Source organism: Agelaius phoeniceus, chromosome 8 (genome assembly GCF_051311805.1).
Source record: "Agelaius phoeniceus isolate bAgePho1 chromosome 8, bAgePho1.hap1, whole genome shotgun sequence".
Classification (NCBI taxonomy): Eukaryota; Metazoa; Chordata; class Aves; order Passeriformes; family Icteridae; genus Agelaius; species Agelaius phoeniceus.
The window spans coordinates 8,746,519-8,768,440 of NC_135272.1; the positions used below are offsets into that span (position 1 = coordinate 8,746,519).

A 21,922-nucleotide genomic window follows, 5' to 3' on the forward strand; every position below is an offset into this window, starting at 1 on the left:
AAGCAAAATTCTCTAGACTATAGAATTAAAAAAAAACCTGACAGGCACACTGAGCTCCTGGCAGTCAGTATTTAAGGTCAATCCTTTTGTTTCTCATACATGGACAAATGAGATCATGTCCTGTTTCCTGCCTCTTCAAAAGCAGTTTCTAGTCTGAGCAGAGCTCTTTAAGATGAGACACCAAGCAGGCCAGGTGCCTCACTGCACAAGGAATAAAACTATAAAAAAAATCACAGCCCCGTTCCTTCTGTTGGAAATATTGCTGTAATATAGCTATTTAATCCCAATAATCAGGGCAACAAGGAGAAACGGTCCTTCCTTGAAAATACTGACTTCAAGACGTTCCACCAAATAATATATTTACAGAACACCCACGTGAAACACAAAAAGGAAGAAAAACCACGCTGCTCCATGCAGGGCCCAGCACCATGCTTTCTGCATGTCCCCTTCGTCAGCAAGAGGGCCCAAACTATTACCTTTTAGCCTGAAAATGATCTTTTAGCCTAAAAATCTTCAATCCCTGCATCCCTGGATGGTGCCCACTGCAGACCAGCTGCCTGAATTTCAGCCGTGTCATCTCAGCACGCTCACCCATCCTTTGAGCGCTATCCATGAGCGCACCCCCGGCTTGCCCACCCCGACCCCGGGAGCACAAACAATGCCTTCCTTCACTCAGCCCCGCACCGAACCACCCAAGAACCGCCTTTTACCGTAGGCGAGGAGTCAAAGAGCCCCGGATGCGGATTCCAAGTTGGAAAAGCGAGGCGCTCTGCCTCCAGCACCCGCAGGACAAGGCTGCGCTCCCCCCGCGCTCCTGCAGAGGAATCACAGCCGCGGAGTGAGCGCGAACGCGCGCAGGGCTCGGCGCCTTCCTCCGGGAAGCCCCAGAGAGAGAAAAGGAGGGAGAGAGAGGAGGGGAAGGGAGGAAGGAGCAGACCAAGCGCCGTTAAAAAAAGGAGAAAAGCGAGGGGCAAAAAGGAGAGCGGGAGAAGGAAGCAGCAGCCCCGCAGGAGCGGTCCCGGCACGGCCGCCTCTCCCGCCGGCCCCGGGCGCGGCCCGGGCCGTGCCCGGCGGGGCGCGGCCGGCCCCGAGCGCCAATGCAGGCGGCCCGGCGAACCCCGGCCCGGCCGCCCGGCGCCGCCGCCCGCCCCGCTCCGTCCGGCGGCGGTGCCGGGCCCGGGGCGCCCCTCACCCGCCGGCCGCGGGCCCGCCCGGGCGGAAGCCGCCCCCGCCCGGGGCCATGCGGCGCAGGCCGCCCGCCCGCTCCTGCCGGCGCCGTGCCGCCACGCGAGCCCGCGCTCCGCCGCGGTGAAGCGGAGGAGCCCCGCCGCTTACCGGGCGCGCTGGGCGGCGCTCGGCTGCCCGCGGGTCCCGGTGCCGGCGGGGCCGCTGCCTCTCCCGGCGCCGCCGCTTCGGCCGCTCGCACACAGGGGCCAAGATGGCGGGCGGCCAAGCCGGGCGCCAACGACGTCTGACGTCACCGCGCACAGCGCGAGCAGCCGGCCCCGCCCCCACGCCGTCGGTCACGTGACAGCGCCGTGCCGCAGTCGCGCGGGCTCCCGGGGACAGGAGCGCCCCCTGGCGGCGCGGGGCGGAGGGCGGGGCCGGGCGGAACCGGCCCTGTCCCGGTTCTGACCCGTTCTGTCCTGGTTCCTATCTCTGTTCCCATCCCGGTCCTGTCCCGCTTCTGTCCCGGTTCTATCCCGGTTCTGTCCCGGCCCCATCCCGGTTCTGTCCGGGTCCTTTCCCGGTTCTGTCCCGGCCTCCTTCCCCATTCTGTCTCGGTTCTGTCCCGGTTCCATTCCGGTCCAGTCCCGGTCCTGTCCCGGTTCCATCCCGGCCCCATCCTGGTCCTGTCCCGGTTCTACTCCGGTTCTATCCCAGTTCTGTCCCGGTTCTGTGCCAGTCTTGTCCCGGTTCTATTCCGGTCCTGTCCCGGTTCTATCCTGGCCCCATCCTGGTTTCCATCTCGGCCCTATCCTGGTCCCATCCCTGTTCCCATCCGGCCCCATCCTGGCCCCATGCCGGTTCCCATCTCGGCCCTATTCCAGCCCCATCCCTGTTCCCATCCTGGCCCCGTGCCGGTTCCCATCTTGGCCCTATCCCGGCCCTTTCCTGGTCCCATCCCTCTTTCCATCCCTGTTCTTATCCCAGTCCTATCCCTGCTATCCCTGCTCCCATCCCAGTTCCCATCCCTGTTCTCATCCCTGTTCCCATCCCAGCTCTATCTTGGTTCCCATCCTGGCCCCCATCCTGGTCCCTATAATTCAGGGTACCCTATAATCCTAAGGCTGCTGGGGCAATGTCAGGGATGCTTGCTTGCTTGGATTTGTCACTGTATGTGTAATTTATTATTGTATATCAATATATTAACATATATAACAATTCTCATCTACCTTATTTGTTGATATTTCTATCTATACAATGGGTAGATTATACATACACAAGGGCAAGAGTGTCCCCTCTGCCACAGCTTGGGATCCACCTCACACACCCTGATAATAAACCATTAATAAAACCATCAGCAAAGAGCAGATCTGTCAGGTTTATTTGTGGCTCCCTCCTTCACATCCCAAGTTACCAGACAGAGAAGTAGCTCTCTTCAGACAGTTCATGTTTCATGAAATCTCAAGGTGGTATGGGTCTTGCCCAAATTTCAGGGAGCAGGGGGAGGAAGGCTGGCCTCATGCTCAGAATGGTTCAGGGTGAGCTCTCTGTGTCACCTTTGGTGGAATGTCAGAAGGAACGTTGTCACTACAGAGCATGACGCAGTGCAAAGCACCAAGACTCCATCAGAGGGGTGCATAAGAGATTTTTTACAGCAACATGTGGCCTTTATAGTTTTTCAAGATATTTATGTTTACTTAACAGACACATTCACTGCCCATTGGTCATAAGAAAGAAACAAAATTCTCAATAGGTGAGCAAGGAGCCACGTCACTCTGTGAGCCAGCTCGAGTCCACATCTTTTAACTTTGTCTCTTCCATCACATTGTCATGGGGACAGCCTTGGTGTCTTCCTTGAGAGAGATACAGGGCTTTCCTTATCTTCAGGAAGCCTTTGCTGGCTCACAAGAACAGCACAAAATGCCTTTCCTACAGAACATCAGCAGGAGTTGGCTAGACACATATCTCCCTGATTTTTTAAGATTTTCTAAGCCTTCTGATGTTTACATTCTTGTAACAAACTTTCTTACACACTTTCTGTAAATAACTTACTGTTTTGCATTCTTTTATGGAGGAAGAGAAATTTGACAGACTGTTGGTTTGACCAGTGTCATTGGGGAGGTGGCACTGCCATCCTCCAACCCACTGTCACTTTTAGAAAACTATAAATGTTAAGGTAAGAAAATAAACTTCCCTTTTTCTTCACTTTAGAGAAAAGAAGAAGCAGTGTGTGCACTTGTGTTGTTTCATGTCCTATAGTGACAGACACAGACAGCCCCAGGCTCCTGCTGGTACCAGCTCCATCCCTCTGGCAGCACCTGGCTGTTTCAAGGCAAGGTGTTTTCCATTGCCATCTGTATGGCAGATTATCTTTTGTCAAGTGGGCAGTTTGCCTTCTCTCTCTTTGAGTGACCACATTCACACCTCCCTCAGGAGGGGACATCTGCTGATAACAGCTATTGAATGTCCCTGCATGGCTGATAAGAACTACAGCATCCCATTGGGAGATGTGAGCCCAGAGGGAGGAGCCAAGCATTGCTACCCAGATATAATCCTGAGGTTTTGAGACACCAGCACGGCTTCTCCCCTCGATTCCCCAGAGGAACAGCAGCTGCCTCTCCTTCCACTGGATCTTCAGAGGAAGAATACACCCTTCTCTACAGGATCCCTGCTCCAGCAGAGCCACCCCTGACACTGCAGGAGGGCTGCAGCCACATTTCCAATGGGACTGCCACCAACAGCCTGACCACAGGGTGTCAGGCTGGGTTCTGACTCTGTCAGTGTTGTTCTGGTGTACTGCATTGTTTATTTTATCCTTTATTATTTTTCTTCTCTATTAAAGAACTGTTATTTCCTGCTCCCATATTTTTTGCCTGAGAGGCCCTTAATTTAAAATTTATAGCAATTAGGAGGGGTGGGGAGGGTTTACATTCTCCATTTCAGGGGAGGCTCCTGCCTTCCTTAGCAGATTCCTGTCTTCCCAAACCGAGACACTGGCACAGCTTTGCACCATGCCCACATCACCTGGCATCACATCTCTCCGTGTTCCTCCTACAGCCGGGGGCTCCAGCCTGGCTGGGGGTGTTTGGAGCAGAGCCAAGCTGCAGTGAGAGCTGCTGGCAGAGCCAGGAGGCACATCCAGCTCCAGCCCCAGGAGCTGCTGGAGCTGTCACCCAGCATCCGCGTCCTCAGGGGCCGCAGGGAGCGCTGCCACTGGGTGAGGATGGCAGCTCTGGCCCCGCTCCAGCTGCCCCTGCCCTGCAGCCGGTACTGGTAGGGGGAGCAGGGCCCAAAGAAGATGGCCAGGCCCAGCTGGGGGTCTGTCAGCAGCAGCCTCAACACGCTGGGCTTGACGCCGGCGCACGCAGCAATTTTGTCCACGTAGCTGATGAAACTCATCTTCAGGTTCTCCCTCTCAGATGGGTTCCTTTGATGGGACATGAGAAATAAAAGTCAGGTGGCATCATCCTGCTTCATTTCCCCGCTCCATGGGCAGCAAAGGCCTCAGGCTCAGAGATCAGGTGAGCCCCAGGCTCTAGGGCAGAGCTCTCTTAGCCCCAAACAAAGCCAAAAACACTGAAGGAGCCTCTGTGGGGTTGGTGCCAGCAGTTCCCCAGGGCACGGGACAAGCAGAAGCTTGTTTTGTCTCTGCAGCATAGTTGTGGCTTCAAAATCAGCTCTAACTTAACAGTAGCATCATTGTAATGCCACAGGCAGCCTGCTATGTCCTTCTCTGAGGTTCAGGGGTGTGGATTTGGCAGATTTTGAGAAGTAGAGATATAGACTTTCAGAGATAAGAATGCCAAGGGGAAATCTGAGAAATGCAAAAAGCTGCCCATGCTGGGAGGGACCTCCTAGATTTCTCTGCTTGAAACCTTATCTCCCTCACAGAAGGAAGGACGTGCTGATCTGCTTCAGGAAAGTTTGAGACAGCCTCAAGTTTGTTCCCCTTGCACCTCAGGCTTCAATATTTCTGTGTAACAGAAATTTCCATATTTCTGTGTAACAGCACCCTGGTGCAGTCATTGGGGCTCCTGGTCATTACCCCTGTGGCTCTGTTTTGTCCCAGCTTTTCCCCAGTGTCCCATGAGCCAGCCCTGGCAGACCCAACCCCGAGGTCCCCTCCTTGCTCCATCATCATCCATCCCCCATCCCTGTGGACACATCTCCACCTCCTGTAAAATCAATCCCAGTGCCAAGGAGGCAGGCTGCCAGCTCCCACACACACACACATCAGCCTGGTGGGACACTCACCTTGACCTGCCAAAAAGTGACACAAACTGTCCCCCACCCACACTGCCCAGCTCCAGGGGGGTTCTGGATGGAATCTGGATCACAGCTCTCCCCAGGGCCTGGATTTGGGAGGGAGAAGCCACGAGATGGCACCCTCAGTCTGGAGGAAACCAAACCTTCATCTGGACGTGCTGGGAACAAGGACATGGCTGGGAGGCCTGGCAGGGGGGGATCTCCAGAGAACAGGAGAGAAAGGGAGGGAGCAAAGGAGGTGGGAAGAGAGGGAAGGGGAGCTGCAGGCCCTGGTCTTGTCATAAACTGCTCCAGAGAAGCTTATGGTGTCTTGTTCCATAAAGGAGCCACGAGAGCATTTTCCCAGCTCACTGTGGGTGGTGAGGTATTAAATGCAGAGTTGGGTGTGCTGAGCAGGTCCCTCCCATGTCTGCCATCGAGTCCCCCCCTTCCCTGAGCTTGTCCTGGCACACAGAACCTGTCTCATCCTGACTGCAGGAGCATCACACACCTTTTGACTGCTGGCTTCCTCTTCAAAACCTCAGCCATCATCCTGTTGGGGGGAGGCAGCTTGTTCCAGCCTGAGAACAGAGAAACCAGCAACTGCCCATGACATCAAAATAAATCAGAGTCTTGGGATTTTAACTCTTGTTACACTATGTGGTCTTTTCTATTTTGTATGAGGAAGAGATACCACGGATGCAAAGAAAAATGTTTTCCAAATGCCTCAATTTAATTTCAATCTGTACTTTGTATGAGCCAATTTGTTAAGTCTAGAAGGTGGTCTCATTAACTGATTTGAAGCTGGGTTAGAGCTTTATAGTATCTTTTCACTTTCTGAAAGCTTGAAGCCTCATTTAATGATGTCAGAGTTTTTAATTCTAGCAGGGGTAAACCTAGACAATATTCATAAGTATATAATAGTTCCAGCAGCACCTTAAGAGAACATTCAGCCCCTTCCCAAGATCCCAGCACTTTTCCTGAGGTGTGGGATGCAGCTGGTGGACAGAGGCTACCCATGGAGCTGAAATATGCCCTAACCTGTGTAGGCAGCAGCTCAGGCTGCCCCAAACCTCCCAGCCAGAAGATCTCCCCCATCTCCTACCTGCAAAGACCCCTGTGACCCAGCGAGCCTGCATCTCTGAGCCCACCATGATGGAGCCTGTCAGCTGGATCAGGCCAATGATGGCCAGCGTGGGCTGCTCCAGCTGGGGAGGGAAGATGCAGTTGTAGAGGGAACGGTTGTCGTGGATGGTGCCCCCAACAGACTCCTCGAGGAAGGGGAAGGAGAAGTTGTAGCCCGTGGCAAAGAGCACCACGTCAATGTTTCCTTCGGTTGTGCCGTCTTCGAAAACAGCAGAGCTTTCAGTGAACTCCTTCACGTTGGGCTTCAACACCACAGTCCCAGAGAGGAGGCAGAAGGGCAGCTCTTCATTGATAATCATCTTAAATTTGGAGCTTGCAGCAGAGAAAAGAGCGGTGTTAGTATCTGGGAGAGACCTAAAATGACTTTTTTTACAGTCAGAATTCCCCTCCAACGGTTTGCTATTCCACAAATATCCCCCAAACCTGAAACTTAAGCATTTCATATTATAAAGACCCCCTGAGCACCCAACAAAACAACCAGAAAAAAACACCTTTTGCTGGAGGCCAAGCCATAGTTTGTGTGGTTGAACCATGAATTGAACTTCCGAAACTTGATCCTCCTTGTGAGGGCTGATGGGAGAAGCCAGTCCAGGAGGGAGTTGAAGCGGGTGGTGCTGACCATGTCCAAGGGGAAGCCGTGGTCTGAGACCCGGCTGACGACCCATGTGTGGCTCCTGGTGCTGAGGAACACCTGGGGGGAAGGCAGGTCTCAGCCTCCTGCCCAGGCATCTCCTCGGTTTTGCCCTGAGTGGCAAATCCCATCTCCTGCACTTGAGCTGACACAGAGTTACCCCAAGGGAAGGAGATGACATCCAGATGAACCAAACAGCTTGGGTGGCTTTGATAAAGTTCCCACAGCTGCTCAATGGCCAGTCCTCAGGTGGGCCAAACTCTCCAGGAGTTGCAAAGCTTCTTCAACTGCCCTCAGTGAGAAGTGGAATTTATGGAGGAATCTGGGGGCAAAGCTCCCTCAGGTACCTTGAGCTGATGCCTCAGGTTTTAACTTATCTATTTTTCAGGTTCTGTGCTGCTTTAGTGTGGGGGTCTGGGCTCCATATTATGGGATGGTGAGCTCTCTTCACAGAGTAGGAAGACAAAACAATTCCTTCTCTAGCTGGGGACCAAGGACAAATGAAACAAATCTCAGGCCCAAGAGCACAAACAATGTGGGCCTAAGAGAGAAAACAAGAAGGATGGGACTTCATGGCCTGGAGCTGCAATTGCACAATTAACTCCAATATACAAATGGAGCAGAACTTGTAAAAGTGAGAGACCCCTTGACCTCTCGTGCATTTTGTGACCATTTTGAGTTGTGCTGCCCAAGGTGGATCCATTGAGGTCTCAATAAATCCCTTCTTTATTCTTTAACTCTGTCCAGCCTCTGTTCTTGGTCAGCCCTCACAAGGCATCAGAGCCACTGGCACTCAGAGGCCCTGTCTGGAGCGGCATGGAGCTGTCCCTTGGTGGAGGCCCTGTCTGGGGCACCATGGAGCTGTACCTTAGCAGAGGCCCTGTCTGGAGCAGCATGGAGCTGTACCTTGGCAGAGGCCCTGTCTGGGGCACCATGGAGCTGTCCCTTGGTGGAGGCCCTGTCTGGGGCACCATGGAGCTGTCCCTTGGTGGAGGCCCTGTCTGGAGCACCATGGAGCTGTACCTTGGGGGATGCCCTGTCTGGGGCACCATGGAGCTGTCCCTTGGCAGAGGCCCTGTCTGGGGCACCATGGAGCTGTCCCTTGGTGGAGGCCCTGTCTGGGGCACCATGGAGCTGTCCCTTGGCAGAGGCCCTGTCTGGGGCACCATGGAGCAGCAGAGGCCCTGTCTGGGGCACCATGGAGCTGTACCTTTTCAGCCACTCGGCTCAGCTCCACGGACAGGTCCCCACCGGTGTTGCCGATGCCAAGCACCAAGACGCGCTTCCCACGGAAAGCCTGCACGTCCCTGTACTCCCAGCTGTGCAGGTACTGCCCTTTGAAGCGACTTTCAATGCCTAGGCAGAGAGCAGGGAGCATTTCCTACTGCCAGATACATTTATTCACCCGGCTCGTGCCCAGATCATCTGCAGCCCCCAACTCTCCCCACTCCCACCTCCCCTAGCAGCTGAGAAGCCCATGGAAGTGCCCTGTACCTCCTCAGCTCAGTCTTGCTTTGCAAATCCTAAGGGAAAAGCCTGGCTGCACCCTTACAAGGTTTTTTTCCCATTCCCTGCAATGCCCCCCACCATTTCCATGGGGTCAGGGTCCTGCTTGCTCCATTGTGGGGGCTTCATGGAGCAGGCAGGCTCACAGAGCAAAATCCAACCAGGGATTGGGGGAACCAAATCCAACCATGGGTGCTGGGGGAACCCCACTGCTGGGACAGGCCTTACCTGGGAAAGAAGCCAATGGCAAGTAGGGCTCCTGGTAGTGGCCGGTGCAAACCATGACAGCGTCGAAGACGTGGGACTCACGGACACCATGGCTCTCGGTGACCACCTCCCACCGGCCTGAGGTGCTGAAATCCGGGCACTTCCTCACACTGAGAACTGTGGTCTTGCACAGAAGCCCAAGAGAGCAGCAGTCAGGGATCATGGAGATGTGCCTGTGAAAGGCTGGGTCCCTGGGGAGCTGTGTGCCGCTTCTGAAGCTGTTAAAGCCCACCCTGCATTTCCCCTGGTGATGGCACTGGAGGGCAAGCCTGTGTGAAACCTTGGGCCTAAAGTCTGCATTCAGGACTCAAAAGGGCCTTGAGGGCTGGCACCCAGCCTTGTCCCATCCCACCTCCACTCTGCAGCTAGCCATGGCTCTTCTCCCCGTGGGTTTGGGGTCCCTGCTTCTTGGGACCCAGGACATTGCTCTGGCTGCCCTGGATGATTGAAGACCCTGGCAGAGGGCTCAGAGACCTTGGCACAGAGTCAAAGACACCTGTGCCTTTGATTTTAGCCCATGGAAACAATTACCAACTTTGTGTGAAGATTTACAAGGCACAAGAGTTTGAGTAGAATGATAGTGAATTTGTCACAGGGTGAAAAAGAAGAATTTTGGGGATTTAGAATGGGGGTTCAAGGGGCAAGATGGAGGAATCTGGGTGTGTCCAGAGCTTCTTCTTCTTCTTGTCCTCCATCTTCTGCGGTGATGGTGACACTTTTGGATTGGTTTAGAGTAGAGACAGACTGTCTAACATAGATGATGGGTATTGGAAAATTATTGTAAATAAAGTCCATGTAGTTAATAGTATAAAATGTTAAAACCACCCCAGGGGCAGTCACTGTGCCACAATCTGACCTGCTGGACAGATCTCAGCAGATCAGAGAAAGAATGAAACAGATAAGAGAAAATAAACAACCTTGAGAAGCAGAACTGAGGAATCTTGACTGCTTACTTGATTGTGGGGCTGGGAAAAAAAACCTCTTTAACACCTTGGGAGCCATTCCAGCCACACAAAACCCAAGACCTGCTCACCTGGAGGCGAATGTGCCGCAGGAGGTTGAAGTGCCGGGCGTACATCCTGAGGTATTCCAGGACCAGGCTGTGGGGCAGGTAGTTGGGAAAATCCTCGGGGAAGGGGAAGTCACTGAAGCAGGACATCTCCTTGGAGGTGTTGGTGATGACTGAGCGGTACACAGTGATCCTCCTGCTGTCTGTGGAGTCCTGGGTGAAACCAGTGCTGATGTTTCCAGGGGGGCAGGGGAAGACTTTCTCCCCATCAAGTATATGAGTATTTTTCTTCCTCACATTTTGGTACAAGGAATAAGCCAGGACAAGCACCTGGAGACAATCATTACTGCTCCCTCTGTCAGATTAAGCTCTTTTCTGACCCAGAGGTGGGGCAACTGAGAGGCATTTTAAAACTTTTATTCTATTTTTAGTCTCATGTGAAGGATGAGACAATACAGATGTTATTATTCACTCTATCACAATCAGAAGCCAACTAATTCTTAATTACAATACACTATAAGCATTTCTTGGCCTATCTTGGCCTTGGTTTTTGCCACACCATGCTGTAAATGCCTTAAAGCCAATCATCTAGATGACCTCATAGGTCTTACTACAATGCATCTTTCATTGTTCTATTTCTCCAAAGTATTTAGTCTTATTGACAAGGCTATCCTTTGAAACTTATTTCTAGTTCCATTTCTCTCTCAGCAATGCCTATTCCATGGCATTTCTAAGTCAGCATTTCTTATCTCAATGTTTACATGCAGATGCACACTATGTGAACCTTCTGCCAGGGTTTGAGAATTCTCTACAAATCCATTTCCCACATTTCCGTCTCTCTCTTGAACGGAAAAAAACTTCTTTGACGGCTTTGTTTGTCGTTTGCAAGTGAAGTACACGAGGCACAATCACCAACATTGTCACTACAACAATCAATGCATATAAACCTATTTTGCAAAGCTCCTTTATCTAAGGTGCAAAACTCCATCCATTTCCCACCCCTTCCATTTCCTTCTCCATCTTGGAGTCAGGAGGAGCCCCACGAGTGGGACAGGGACAGTCCCTGAGGGTGTGGCCACCCTTTCCTCTTGGCTGCAGTCCAAGAGCATCCAAGGAAGGGGATGAGAGGAATGGTGGATTTGTCTTTACAAACAAGCTGTGGGTCTGCTGGTAGATAAAACTAGCACTGGGAGAGAAAAGAAACAATGGGAAGGATTCCACTGATTGATGAATGGAAAAAGAGATTTGATTTTACAAATAAACTTTACAAATAAACAAATGGAGAAGAAAAAACCCTAAATTCCATAATAATTAAAAATTAAAAGGGAGGGTTATACATTAGAGGGGAATCTCTGGTATCCCAGGTATTCTGGGAAGTCTGAACCTCTCAAGTACCTCAGCCAATGGAGAAAGAGAGAAGGGAAATGTGGCTGGGAAATTGGGATAAAAAGGAGGCTGTGTCCTTCAAAAATTAGAGAGATCCCAGGGGAATGCCCCATGGCCTCTGCCTTTATTGGAATAAAGTAAAAGGGCTCCTCTGTCTCCTTTAGGACATAAACCTCTGGTGTCTATGGATGAATTTTCCTGAGAGGAACAAGCCCGGGGACAGACGCAGAGGGCACTGACCGTGTAGCGCCAGACGCCGCCGATGTCCTCGCTGCTCTCGAAGCACGTGGGCTCCAGCCCCTCAGCCAGGCAGCACTTGACAGAGGCCAAGCCCCCAGCCCCAGCTCCAACCACGGCCACACGCTGGACCATGGTGGCCTGCAGCGGGTGACAGGCTGGTGTGACAGCAGCTGGAAGCACAACAGCCTGGGGATCAGCAGAAACGCCACTCCCTTCTTCCCATCCCCACAAAAACACCCCATGTCTTCTCTGCTGCAGGTGTCCATGAAGGAAAACTGTCCTGGGAGAGCCCCACAGCCAGCTGCTGCTGCAAGTGCTGTGCACAGATCCTGCTCATTCCCCTCCCAAACCCACTCTGGGGGTCCAGGAATCTCCCTCCTCCATGGAGGGGGAACAGGAGGCACTTTTAAACCTCGCTGTTCTGCTGCTTCAATTTATTCTCTTTTCCAGCCCAAACCAGGGCATGCAAAGAAGTTGCAGCTATCTTCTTCTGCCTGAGCATTCTGAAACCTTTGGGAGAAGCAACTCCAGCTAAGCTGGCTCGTTTTCACGCTCTCCTTTTTAACTTCCCATTAAAGAGCAATCTCTTGAAAACAAAAAGGGTTTAAAAAGAGGGAAAAAAAGCAAAGCAATGCCTGACTGAGCAGGAGCAGGGCGCAGCCATTCAGCAGTTAGACAGCTCTGTGAAAGCAAGGCTGGGATTACAGGATATACAAAAGGTAAAGAACCCGGGAAACGCTGGGGATAAATGGGAGGAACTCAAAGCTGGGGTGTGTAAACTGAGCTGCACAGAGCTTGCCTGGAAAGCAAAGAAACTAAGAAAAAATGAACCCACGTGAACTTTGATTAGATAAGAAAAAATTGCTACTGCAGGGTCTGCAGAAAGAGTATTTTATAATTTTTTCTATCAGTTTTGTGTCAAAAAGTAAGTTAACATAAATAGAAACTGTAGGAAACTGAAGAAATCCAGGGAAAAATGAGGGAGGTGCAAAACAACCCCTTTGGCATCCACAAGCCTGGCCTGAGCCACTCCTTAATCTGCAGGAACAGGGCAGGACATGCCCACAGCTGCCTGCCTCGTTTCTGGAGCCTTCCTTGACTTCAGGAAAGGGCAGGCAAGCTCAGGGTGCTCAAGCCACCCCACTTTTCCAGGGCTGCCTGCAGATGGATTTACTCCAGAGGGTCCCTGCAACACGCCTCTCCTCCCACCAGCAGCAAGGCAAAGCCAGCAGTGAATGCCAAAACCCTGGAGAGCTGTCTGCCCACTTTTAAACCCTGCCAAAGCCACCCAAGAGAATTGAGGAGCAAACCTTGCAGGACAGCGCTGTGCCTTCGCCGCTCTGCCTCTCCAAATTTCCCTTGAGTTCCTCCTCTGGCCGTGGATTGGAAGGGAAGGCTGAAGTCCAGGCACAGCCACAGCTCTTGCACCACTGACCTTTACACCTGCATTCCCCCGCCCTGTGGGCTTAAATGCACTGGAAGAAAGTTCTCAACCTCCCTGTGGCAGTGCCAGGTGAAAATTCAGAGCTAATCCCGAAGGGAACATGCTTGCAAGGACTCCCACGCTGTAACTTGTCCCTGCCCCAGCCCAGGCAGCAGCGTGGGGCTGTCCTGATCCTTTTGTGGTGCCTGTGCTGGGCTCTTGATTCCTTGGCATCCCCAGGAGATCAGCAGAACACGCTCCCTTGGCCAGCAGACAGCGTGGATGTGGGACATGGAGCACTGTGCAGCCTCATTTTGGGGAGGCAGGGAGAGCCCTGAGAGCCCCAGCCTTGTGAGCTGCCCACAGCAATTGGTGGCACAGCCCCCACTCAGACACAGCCTCTGTCCCCCAGCTCTTCCCATGCACACAAGAAAAGCACAGGGAGGCATCTGCAGCACACTCCTGCCACAGCCACTGAGATTTTATTAATTTAAAGTCTCTCCACGCACAAAACAAAGCCTCAGGGTTGTCCAGTGGTGAGGCACACAGGGAAGCAAAGGCAGGAGTGCTCAGCCCCACAGGCTCCTGTGGGACAAACCTGGAATCTTTCCAAAAAACTGGAAAGATGCACCAATTGAACCCCAACTGGGATTTTGGGTTGCAGTGTTTAGGTTTGGAGAAGGGACAGCCTGACCTGTGTGCACAGCCCAGGTAATTCCTGTGATAGATAATCACAGGAATATTTTCCCAGATAATTCTTGCTCCTGTGACACACCACCACTTTTGCTGGTCTTGTCCTCTCTGCATCCTGTCTCGTGTGATCCAGGCACAATTGTGGCACCAATCCCTGCTCTGCTCCTGGCAGCAGGCAGGGGAGCAGAGGGGCAAAATACACTTGGGCAAGGCTGCCATCCCTGGTTAATGAGGCCTGCAAAGCTGGGCTTGGGGCTGAGCTGGAGCAGAGGGAGGTTTATGCTGCAGGTTGCAGATTAAAGTTTGTTGCCATCTACTGAAATCCTTTTCCCTAGTCCCATGGGGCTGTCTGACCTGAGATAAAATCCCTCAGGACAAAAAAACCAACCCAAACAAACAATAAACAAACAAAAAAGCTATAGGAAACCAAAAATCACAGCAGCCAGGAGCAGAAGGAATCCCACCACAGTCAGGAGAGACAGGAAAGAGCTGGAGGAGGCAGCAGGGACTCGTGTTCTGGTGGGCTTCAGGACACGGTCCCACTGGGTGAGGATGGCCTGCCGTGCCCCCTGCCAGCGCCCAGGACCCCCCAGCCTGTACTGGTAGGGGGAACAGGGCCCAAAGAAGATGGTGAGAGCCAGCCAAGGGTCTGTGCAGAGCAGCCTCAACACGCTGGGCTTGGCACCAATGAAGGAGGCCAGGGTGTCCAGGTAGACCAACCACTCGGTTTTGAGGACTTCATCAAAGGTCAGACCAAACCTGAATGATCAGAGAAGAGGAAGAGGCAGGAGGAAGATTGGTGTCAGCAGGGCTTAGAGGAGCTGGGGTGGACATCCTCTGCATCCTTGGTGTTATTGCATCTGGAATATGACTGGGTTCCCTAGGAAAGGACTGGATGTAGGTGAGAACGTGGGACACAACTCCTGGCCACCACACAGCTCCTGTAAAGGGATGCTGGCTCCAGTCAATCTTTCTCTTCCTCACTCACAAGTTGCACTTGTTCCTCCCCTTCCCCTTGGTGAATCTTTGTTAACAGACTTTGGTTAACAGTTTGGGGTCTTTTTCAAAGCAGGCAAACAAAAAACCCCTCAAACCCAAATCCCTTTGCTTTTTGCAGAAAAGTCGTGTGCAGCATGAGAAAGGTGGCACCCTTTAGTATCCCTCACGTTCATTTCCACCAATATTGCAAGAATACACAGTGGCTTGGAGAATTGCTCCCAGTTCACCTTCTCTGCAGAATTCATAGCTTCATGTCCCACCTTCAGAGGTCTGCAAAAGCCCATACCCACTTAGCCTTGTATTGTATTCTGTGCAATTCTGTACTTGACTCTCCTATACCTTTTCTCCTATAGCTATTTAAGTGAGCCATGGATTTATCTATCACCCAGTTTCCTGGGATTGGCTCATTCATTCCCTAATCCTTTTAAGCTTTTTGCCTGCCTGTGAACCACACACCAGTGTGCTCAGACACCTGTTCACAGTGAGTTAGGTCTCCATGTCTCCATGCTGTGAGATGAGACAATCCCAGTGTACACCTCGCTGGTTGTAGGTTGGCTTTTCCCCCCCAAGCTGAATTACTTTGCATTTATTTCCATTTATTTCTCTGCCATTTTATCTCTCAGTCTGTGGGGATCCTGATGTTCTTCCCCAACTCCCAAGCAAGCTTTTGCCTTGAGTACACTGAATTAATTTTTTCCTGTCACCGACAGGCAAAATATCAGTGTTAAATCAAAGGTTACATTGGCTCTTTGCAAATGAGTAAAGGGGGAGCTGGATCCAGAAATCCTCCCCTCTCACTCTTGCCTGCAGAGAACAGGCACAGAGTGAGAGCCCCAAAAACTCCAGAGGTTTTTCAATCCACCAAAAAACCTTTGGGGCTCTGGGGAATGACTTACCATTGGATTTGGTTTTTCTTCTTCTCATTTACTTCCTTCTCCATGACAGCCTGGGGAGGCAACTGACACAGGCCTGGAAGAGAGAGTGTTCTGCAGAGTTTAACTCCTGGAGGGAAACTGTGAACTCACTCAGTGATGCAAAATGTGGGAATCCCTTCCCTGGGAGGGCAGGAAACTCTCATTGCAGGCAGTTTATTTGGCAGTGCTGCAGTCCTGCCCAAAACCAGCCCTCGAGTATTCCAAATTCACCCACACCTCCTCCTGCTCTTACAGATGTGTGCTGTCAGGGCACAGGCAGGTGATGTGGGGGCAGATGGGCTGTGCAAGCCCCAGAGAGGATCACCCCAAAGAGAAACCCCAGAGCTTCTCATCTCTGGGGCTTAGTCCTGACCTAGCTCTCCACGAGGTTATTCTTACAATTTTTATTAAAAACCCCAAACAAAACACCAGTAGGTTTCTTTCCTCACTCATGTTGCTGTAGCTTAGCTGAGGTGAGATAACCTGGGAAATCTGAGCCTCAGAAATGCTCCCTCATCCACTCTGAACTTCTTAGCTCTGGGATCTCCCTGGATGAAAGGACAAACCATGTCCAGTTTTGTCTGAGCTTCATTTTGGGCCACAGGAGGCCTCACATTTGCTCCCCTACCTTTGAAGACACGGCTCACCCAGCGTGCCTGCATCTCTGCCACGGGCATGATGGCTCCAAAGGGCTTAATCAGCCCAAGGACAGCCAGGGTGGGCTTCTGCAGCTGGGGTGGGAACACGTATTTGTAGAGGGACGCGTGCTTGTTCTCCACCCTGACGATGGATTCTTCCAGGAAGGGGAAGGAGATGGTGTAGCCCGTGCAGAAGACAACGATATCGATGGGCTCCTCCTCGGGGCAGTTGTGGAAAAGGACTGAGTTGTCCTTGAACTCCTTCACACCTGGCTTGATGGTGATCCTGCCTGTCAGGATGTAGCTTGGGAGCTCGTCGTTCAGCACGGGCTCCCGCACCAGCCAGCTGTGGAGAGCCAGGGCCTCTGAGAGTGGGGCACCACAAACAAGCCCTGCTGCTCCCCTGCTCCTCCTCCCACCAGCTCACACCTCTTGGTGTCGTTTTCTCTGAGCAAACAGCCCTGCCTCCCACCTCCAGGCAATGACACGTGTCACCAATGTCACCCTGTCCCACGGCGGGAGTGATTCACTGACATCTCCTGCCACCTTATTCCCCTCACTCAGTTACTCTTCAAATCATCTCTTTCCAGAACTTTAAGCTTTAAGCCTTCCTTCTCCTCTTTACCCAGAGACACTCCTCTGGGCCTTCCTGGGCTTTTCCAGCATACCCAATCTTTCACCACTTAAGGGAGCTACAGCTTATTTTCTCCTCCCCACTGGAGATCACCCCAGTCTGGGCATTGGTTGATGCTGGTTGCTGAACATCTCCCCCTGCCCACACCACAAGCCCATCAGCATGGGATGGGGACCACCAAGAATACCTGTTCTCTGGCTGAAGGCCATAGTTTTCATGGTTGAACCACTGGTTCACCTTATAATTAATCAACCACCATGAAAGGGGTCCAGGCAAGTTGGTTTTGATCAGGCTCATCAGGCGAGTGTTTAAAATCATATCCCAGGGGTAGCCATGCTCAAACACACGGCTGAGCAGCCAGGCTCCTCGAGTGGTGCTAATGGTCACCTGCAAGAGAAGAACCAATGCTTCAGGTGATGAATTTGCTGCTTTTCCTTTATAAAGAAACTCAGAGGGGCACGGTGCAGACAGCCATGTGATGGAAAAGCAGCAACAGCATCTTTAATTTCTCCTGGCTGCTGATGATGGAGGTGAAACAGGAGACAAGAACAAAACCAGCTTGCTTTCAAGGTAGCTTTTTGACCAAAAAATTCCGGCTCAGAAAGACTGTTTGTGATGACAGCACACTGAGCTACTGTCCCCTGTTACTGTGATATTTTATGAAGAATCCCTTTGCCAGGATTTCTTCTCCTGGGAAGCTTCAGCTTCTCCATGTTTTGCTCCTCGGGGATGTGATTTGGAGAATTGTTTACCCAACATGTGAATTGTTTTTAACTAATGGCCAATCACAGCCAGCTGTGTTGGACTCTCTGAGTCTGTCATGGGTTTTTATTATTCATTCTTTTCTAGCCTTCTGATGTCTCCTTTCTCTTTCTTTAGTATAGTTTGTCACAGACATCTCTTATGAAAAATCCTTTCCTTAGGATTTTTCCTCCTGAGAAGCTGAGAGTTCTCAGGAACAAAATGTAAACAATGATTATCTGCTGCTGTGGAATGCAACAGGTGCATCTGGGATTGACCCATGCTGGATGTTTCTAATTAATGGCCAATCACAGCCCAGCTGGCTCGGACAGAGAGCCAAGCCACAAACCTTTGTTATCATTCTTTCTTTCCTATTCTATTCTTAGCCAGCCTTCTGAGGAAACCTTTTCTTTATTCTTTTAGTATAGTTTTAATGTAATATACATCATAAAATAATAAATCAAGCCTTATGAAACATGGAGTCAGATCCTCGTCTCTTCCCCAACCCGAAAACCCCTGTGAACACCGTCACAGATGGCACTGTCACAATAGTTTTAGTATATAATTTTCAAATAATATATAATAATATAATATATAATAATAAATCGGCCTTCTGAGAACTTGGAGTCAATTCTCATCTCTCACCTCATCCTGAAACCCACAACACCACCACAACAATGAATAACCACAGTCCCCAGTGTCCCTGTCCCCAGAGGCCGGGGGTGGCAGGGTGGTGGCACCTTTGCAGCGACCCGGCTGGCCTCCACGGCGATGTCCACTCCCGAGTTGCCCATGCCCACCACGAGGACACGCTTGCCCTGGAACACGTCAGGATGCTTGTACTGCCTGCTGTGGAAGTGCTGCCCTCGGAACCTCTCGATGCCTCAGGGGAAAAACAAACAGAGCTCTGAAGCACTCCAGCATTTGTGGATTTTGTTGGGAGAACTGGTGTTAAAAAGCAACCCACATGGTAAGAGCAAAGAGTGCAATCTCTGGCCACCAGGGTCTCAGGGAGGTCCAGCCCTCCATCCCATGCACACAGAATTAATTGATGCTTCCTCTCCAAAATGGGGTCTCAGAGACAAAGCTGCTGAAGCACGGGACAGTATTGCTGTTGATGCCAGCAGGTTTGGAAAGCAGAAGCAAGAAAAGGAAGGGAGGATTTTCCCCAAATAACCCCTAAATCTTCCCTCCCCAGCCCCTGAAGCAGGTAACAACATTTACTTGTATACCATACCAGGAAAACACTGCAGGGGGAGGGATGGCTCCGAGAAATTGCCGCTGCAAACCATAACAGCATCAAAGACCTGTGATGTCTGCTTCCCCCCTGCTTCCGTGACCACATCCCACTGGCCCGTGGTGGCAAAGTCGGGGCGCTTACAGATACTGACAACGGTGCTCTGAAACGTGGTAGTGAAGCAAATCACTGTCACCATCATATTTTCTGGAAAAATCCCTTCGCCAGGATTTTTTTCTCCTGGGAAGCTGAGGAGCCTCAGATAAAAAGGAAATCAATATTATCTCATTTGCTTCTCTTGTGTTTTGCTGCTTTGGAATGTGGTTGGAGATTGTTTATCCAACAGGTGGTTGTTTGATTGGTTTCACGTGAATTGTTTTAACTTAATCACCAATCACAGTCAGGCTGTGTCGGGACTCTGGAAGAAGCCATGGGTTTTCGTTATCATTCCTTGTAGCCTTCTGTGTGTATCCTTTCTCTATTCTTTATAGTTTAGTATAGCATTAATATAATATAATATAATATAATATAATATAATATAATATAATATAATATAATATAATATAATATATCAGCCTTCTAAGAACATGGAGTCAGATTAATCAATTCCTCCTCCGATGAGGACCCTGAAAATACCACAAGTGCCCACGGGCACCCAGGGTGGGTGGGGAGCAGGGCAGGGTGGAGAGCAGGGGCATCACTCACCCCAAATCTGATGTGCTGCCTCAGGCTGAAGTGCTCGGTGTAGCGCCGGAGGTAGTCCAGGAGCAGGGCATTGGGCAGGAACACGGGGAAGTGCTCGGGGAAGGGGAAGTCAGAGAAGGCAGACATCTCCTTGGAGGTGTTGCTGATGACTGATGGGTAAAGGCTGGGCCGGCCGGCCTCGATGTGCTCCTGCCACGGCAGCCCGGGTGCATCAGCCCTGTGCCCAGGCTGGGCACTGTCCCCCTGCTGCCCTGGCCTCTGGGGTGCACCTCAGCACCCAGCAAACCCTCACAGCCACTCCAGCCACCCCACAGCCCTGCAAAGCTGCAGCTGCCAGAGGAGGTGAGGATGGCCTTAGCAGCTGGTCTGCAGGCCAAACAACTGAGCTAACAGAAGAAGAGATGTCACTGTCATATTTTGTGAAAAATCCTCTCTGCCCAGGATTTCTTCTCCTGGGAAGTTGAGAAGCCTCAGAGAAAAATGTAAAGTATTATCTGATTCATTTCTCCTGTGCTTGGCTGCTTTGTAATGTGGTCTGGACATTGTTTACCAACAGGTGCACGTTTGATTGGTTTCATGTGAAATGTTTTTCTTAATGACCAATCACAGCCAGCTGTGTCAGACTCTGAGGAGTCAGTCACAAGTTTTTATTACTCATACTTGTAAGCCTTCTGTCTGTACCCTTTCTCTTTCTTTAGTAAAGTTCTAGTATAGAAATATAATATAATATAATATAATATAATATAATATAATATAATATAATATAATATAATATAATATAATATAATATAATATAATATAATATAATAATAAATCAGCCTTCTGAGGACATGGAGCCAGATTCCTCATCTTTCACCTCATCCTGGGGACCTCACAAACTCGACAAAGAAATTGATAAAATATGAGTTTATCCATAGCAAGGAAGAAAGCAAGGCTGTTAGCATGGAAACCAATAAGATAGACACAAAAGGGATATTTACAGTTAGAGCATCTATGCCTTAATGAGCAGCCTCTGTTTAATAATAATTTGTTGTAAATAATAATAATTAATAGCTTGTCGTAAACTTAAACTTAATAATTTGTTGTAAACTCTTACCAATTAATTATTGACAATTATATAATATGAAATATAATATAATATAATATAATATAATATAATATAATATAATATAATATAATATAATATCATTTGTACATGCTTTGTACAAATAAAATGCAATAAGCTATTGCTTTGTCCAATGAATATAACGAGCTGGTTTGATGTAACCAATGACTTTAGGGGTATAAAACTTGAGAACAACTTGCAATAAAGTGGAAGCTGTTGTTGTCACTGCACAAATGTGTGTGTGTGTGGTGTCCCCATCTCTCAGTGGCAGGGAGGAGAACATGTCCCCTTGTCCCCTTGCTCACCGTGTAGCGCCAGAGCCCCCCGATGTCCTGGCTCTGCTCGAAGCAGGTGGGCTCCAGCCCCTCGTCCAGGCAGCACTTGGTGGCTGCCAGCCCGCTGACCCCTGCGCCCACCACGGCCACTCTCATCCCTGTGGGCTCTGCTGGGCTCCCAGGAGCTGGAAAAGAACCCCACAGATGATCATCAATCTCTCAGGGGGCAGCTCCTGGTATGCTTTCCATAGGGAACTTCTCTATCTGCTTTTCCCAGTTTTTCTTTCCCCAAAAGCCATTCCATTTCCCAGCATTCTGGGCTCTTTGTTTGCAAGTTAGATAAAATGTCTTAAAGAATAATTTTCTTTTATTCCCCCTGTATTTTAAAAAATCTCTCCACTTTTACAGTGTGCTCCCTGGGCTGCTCCCAAACTCCATTCCATTTCTCAGCATTCTGAGTTCTTCATTTACAAGTTAGATTATATGCCTCAATTAATAATTTTCTTTTTTCCCCCTTTTTTTTTTAAATCTCTCCACTTTTACAGTGTGCCCCCTAGGCTGCTTTCAAACCCCTGCAGCTGCCCTGGAAAACTGGCTTGGAAAGAATGTAGTTGAGCCACAATTCACTGCCAGTTTGTATTTACAAGCTGGGTTTAAACTATCCCGCCTTATCAGACTAGCAAATATTTGTATTTTATCTTTGGATATCTGCCCCTACCTCTCACAGAAGAAAAAAATAAAAAATGCACTGGAATTGAAAATGCACTTTATTTTATCTTTGGATATCTTCCCCTTCCTCTCTCAGAAGGAAAAAATAAAAAATGCACTGGAATGTTCAGTTTGTGCCTCTCTGGCAGGGTCCTGTCCCTGGTGGCTGCCTTTGACATGGCCATTGGGGCTGACAGAGGGGCTGCAGGTGTGGCACACCTTGGATTGAGGATGATTTTGTGTCTCCTGCAGG

General features: G+C 50.4%; 3 protein-coding genes across 15 annotated transcripts in view; all 3 read right to left on the reverse strand.

Annotated features, from left to right (window-relative positions):
• PRRC2C (proline rich coiled-coil 2C) overlaps window positions 1-1,492 on the reverse strand; it is a 69,985-nt gene extending 68,493 nt beyond the window's left edge. For 12 of the 13 annotated variants that reach the window (XM_077181935.1, XM_077181937.1, XM_054638186.2 and 9 more), the window contains exon 1: window positions 1,336-1,492. The gene's annotated coding sequence lies outside the window, so the exon portion shown is untranslated. Of the gene's footprint in view, window positions 1-710; window positions 878-1,335 lie in introns of those variants that run through there. The other variant, XM_077181934.1, reaches the window with a different exon arrangement.
• An 827-nt stretch (window positions 1,493-2,319) lies between these two features.
• Window positions 2,320-12,142, reverse strand: LOC129123652 (dimethylaniline monooxygenase [N-oxide-forming] 2-like). The gene is made up of 8 exons (XM_054638194.2): window positions 11,598-12,142; window positions 9,996-10,184; window positions 8,924-9,086; window positions 8,400-8,545; window positions 7,050-7,249; window positions 6,518-6,870; window positions 5,924-5,993; window positions 2,320-4,594 (listed from the first exon to the last, which is right to left on the reverse strand). The coding sequence occupies exons 1-8, from the start codon at window positions 11,727-11,729 to the stop codon at window positions 4,219-4,221; spliced, it is 1,629 nt and encodes a 542-aa protein (XP_054494169.2). The 5' UTR covers window positions 11,730-12,142; the 3' UTR covers window positions 2,320-4,218.
• Window positions 12,143-14,129: 1,987 nt separating this feature from the next.
• Window positions 14,130-19,767, reverse strand: LOC143694692 (flavin-containing monooxygenase 1-like). Its single transcript, XM_077182693.1, has 7 exons — window positions 19,582-19,767; window positions 18,877-19,039; window positions 18,380-18,522; window positions 17,086-17,285; window positions 16,255-16,610; window positions 15,609-15,681; window positions 14,130-14,472 (listed from the first exon to the last, which is right to left on the reverse strand). Exons 1-7 carry the CDS (start codon window positions 19,705-19,707, stop codon window positions 14,130-14,132), a joined length of 1,404 nt encoding a protein of 467 aa, XP_077038808.1. The 5' UTR covers window positions 19,708-19,767.
• Window positions 19,768-21,922: the final 2,155 nt, after the last annotated feature.

Bases quoted from the DNA above. Each gene is read 5' to 3' on its own strand.
- LOC143694692 (XM_077182693.1), bottom strand. From the start codon at position 19,707: ATGTCTGCCTTCTCTGACTTCCCCTTCCCCGAGCACTTCCCCGTGTTC. The intron at 17,286-18,379 runs GTGCCACCACCC...CTTCTCTTGCAG, and splicing joins CCAGCCGGGTCGCTGCAAAG to GTGACCATTAGCACCACTCG. The intron at 16,611-17,085 runs GTATTCTTGGTG...GGCTCTCCACAG, and splicing joins GGCCTTCAGCCAGAGAACAG to CTGGCTGGTGCGGGAGCCCG.
- LOC129123652 (XM_054638194.2), bottom strand. From the start codon at position 11,729: ATGGTCCAGCGTGTGGCCGTGGTTGGAGCTGGGGCTGGGGGCTTGGCC. The intron at 9,087-9,995 runs GTGAGCAGGTCT...CTTCTGTGCAAG, and splicing joins TGCGGCACATTCGCCTCCAG to ACCACAGTTCTCAGTGTGAG. The intron at 8,546-8,923 runs GTAAGGCCTGTC...CTCTCTGCCTAG, and splicing joins GCCATTGGCTTCTTTCCCAG to GCATTGAAAGTCGCTTCAAA.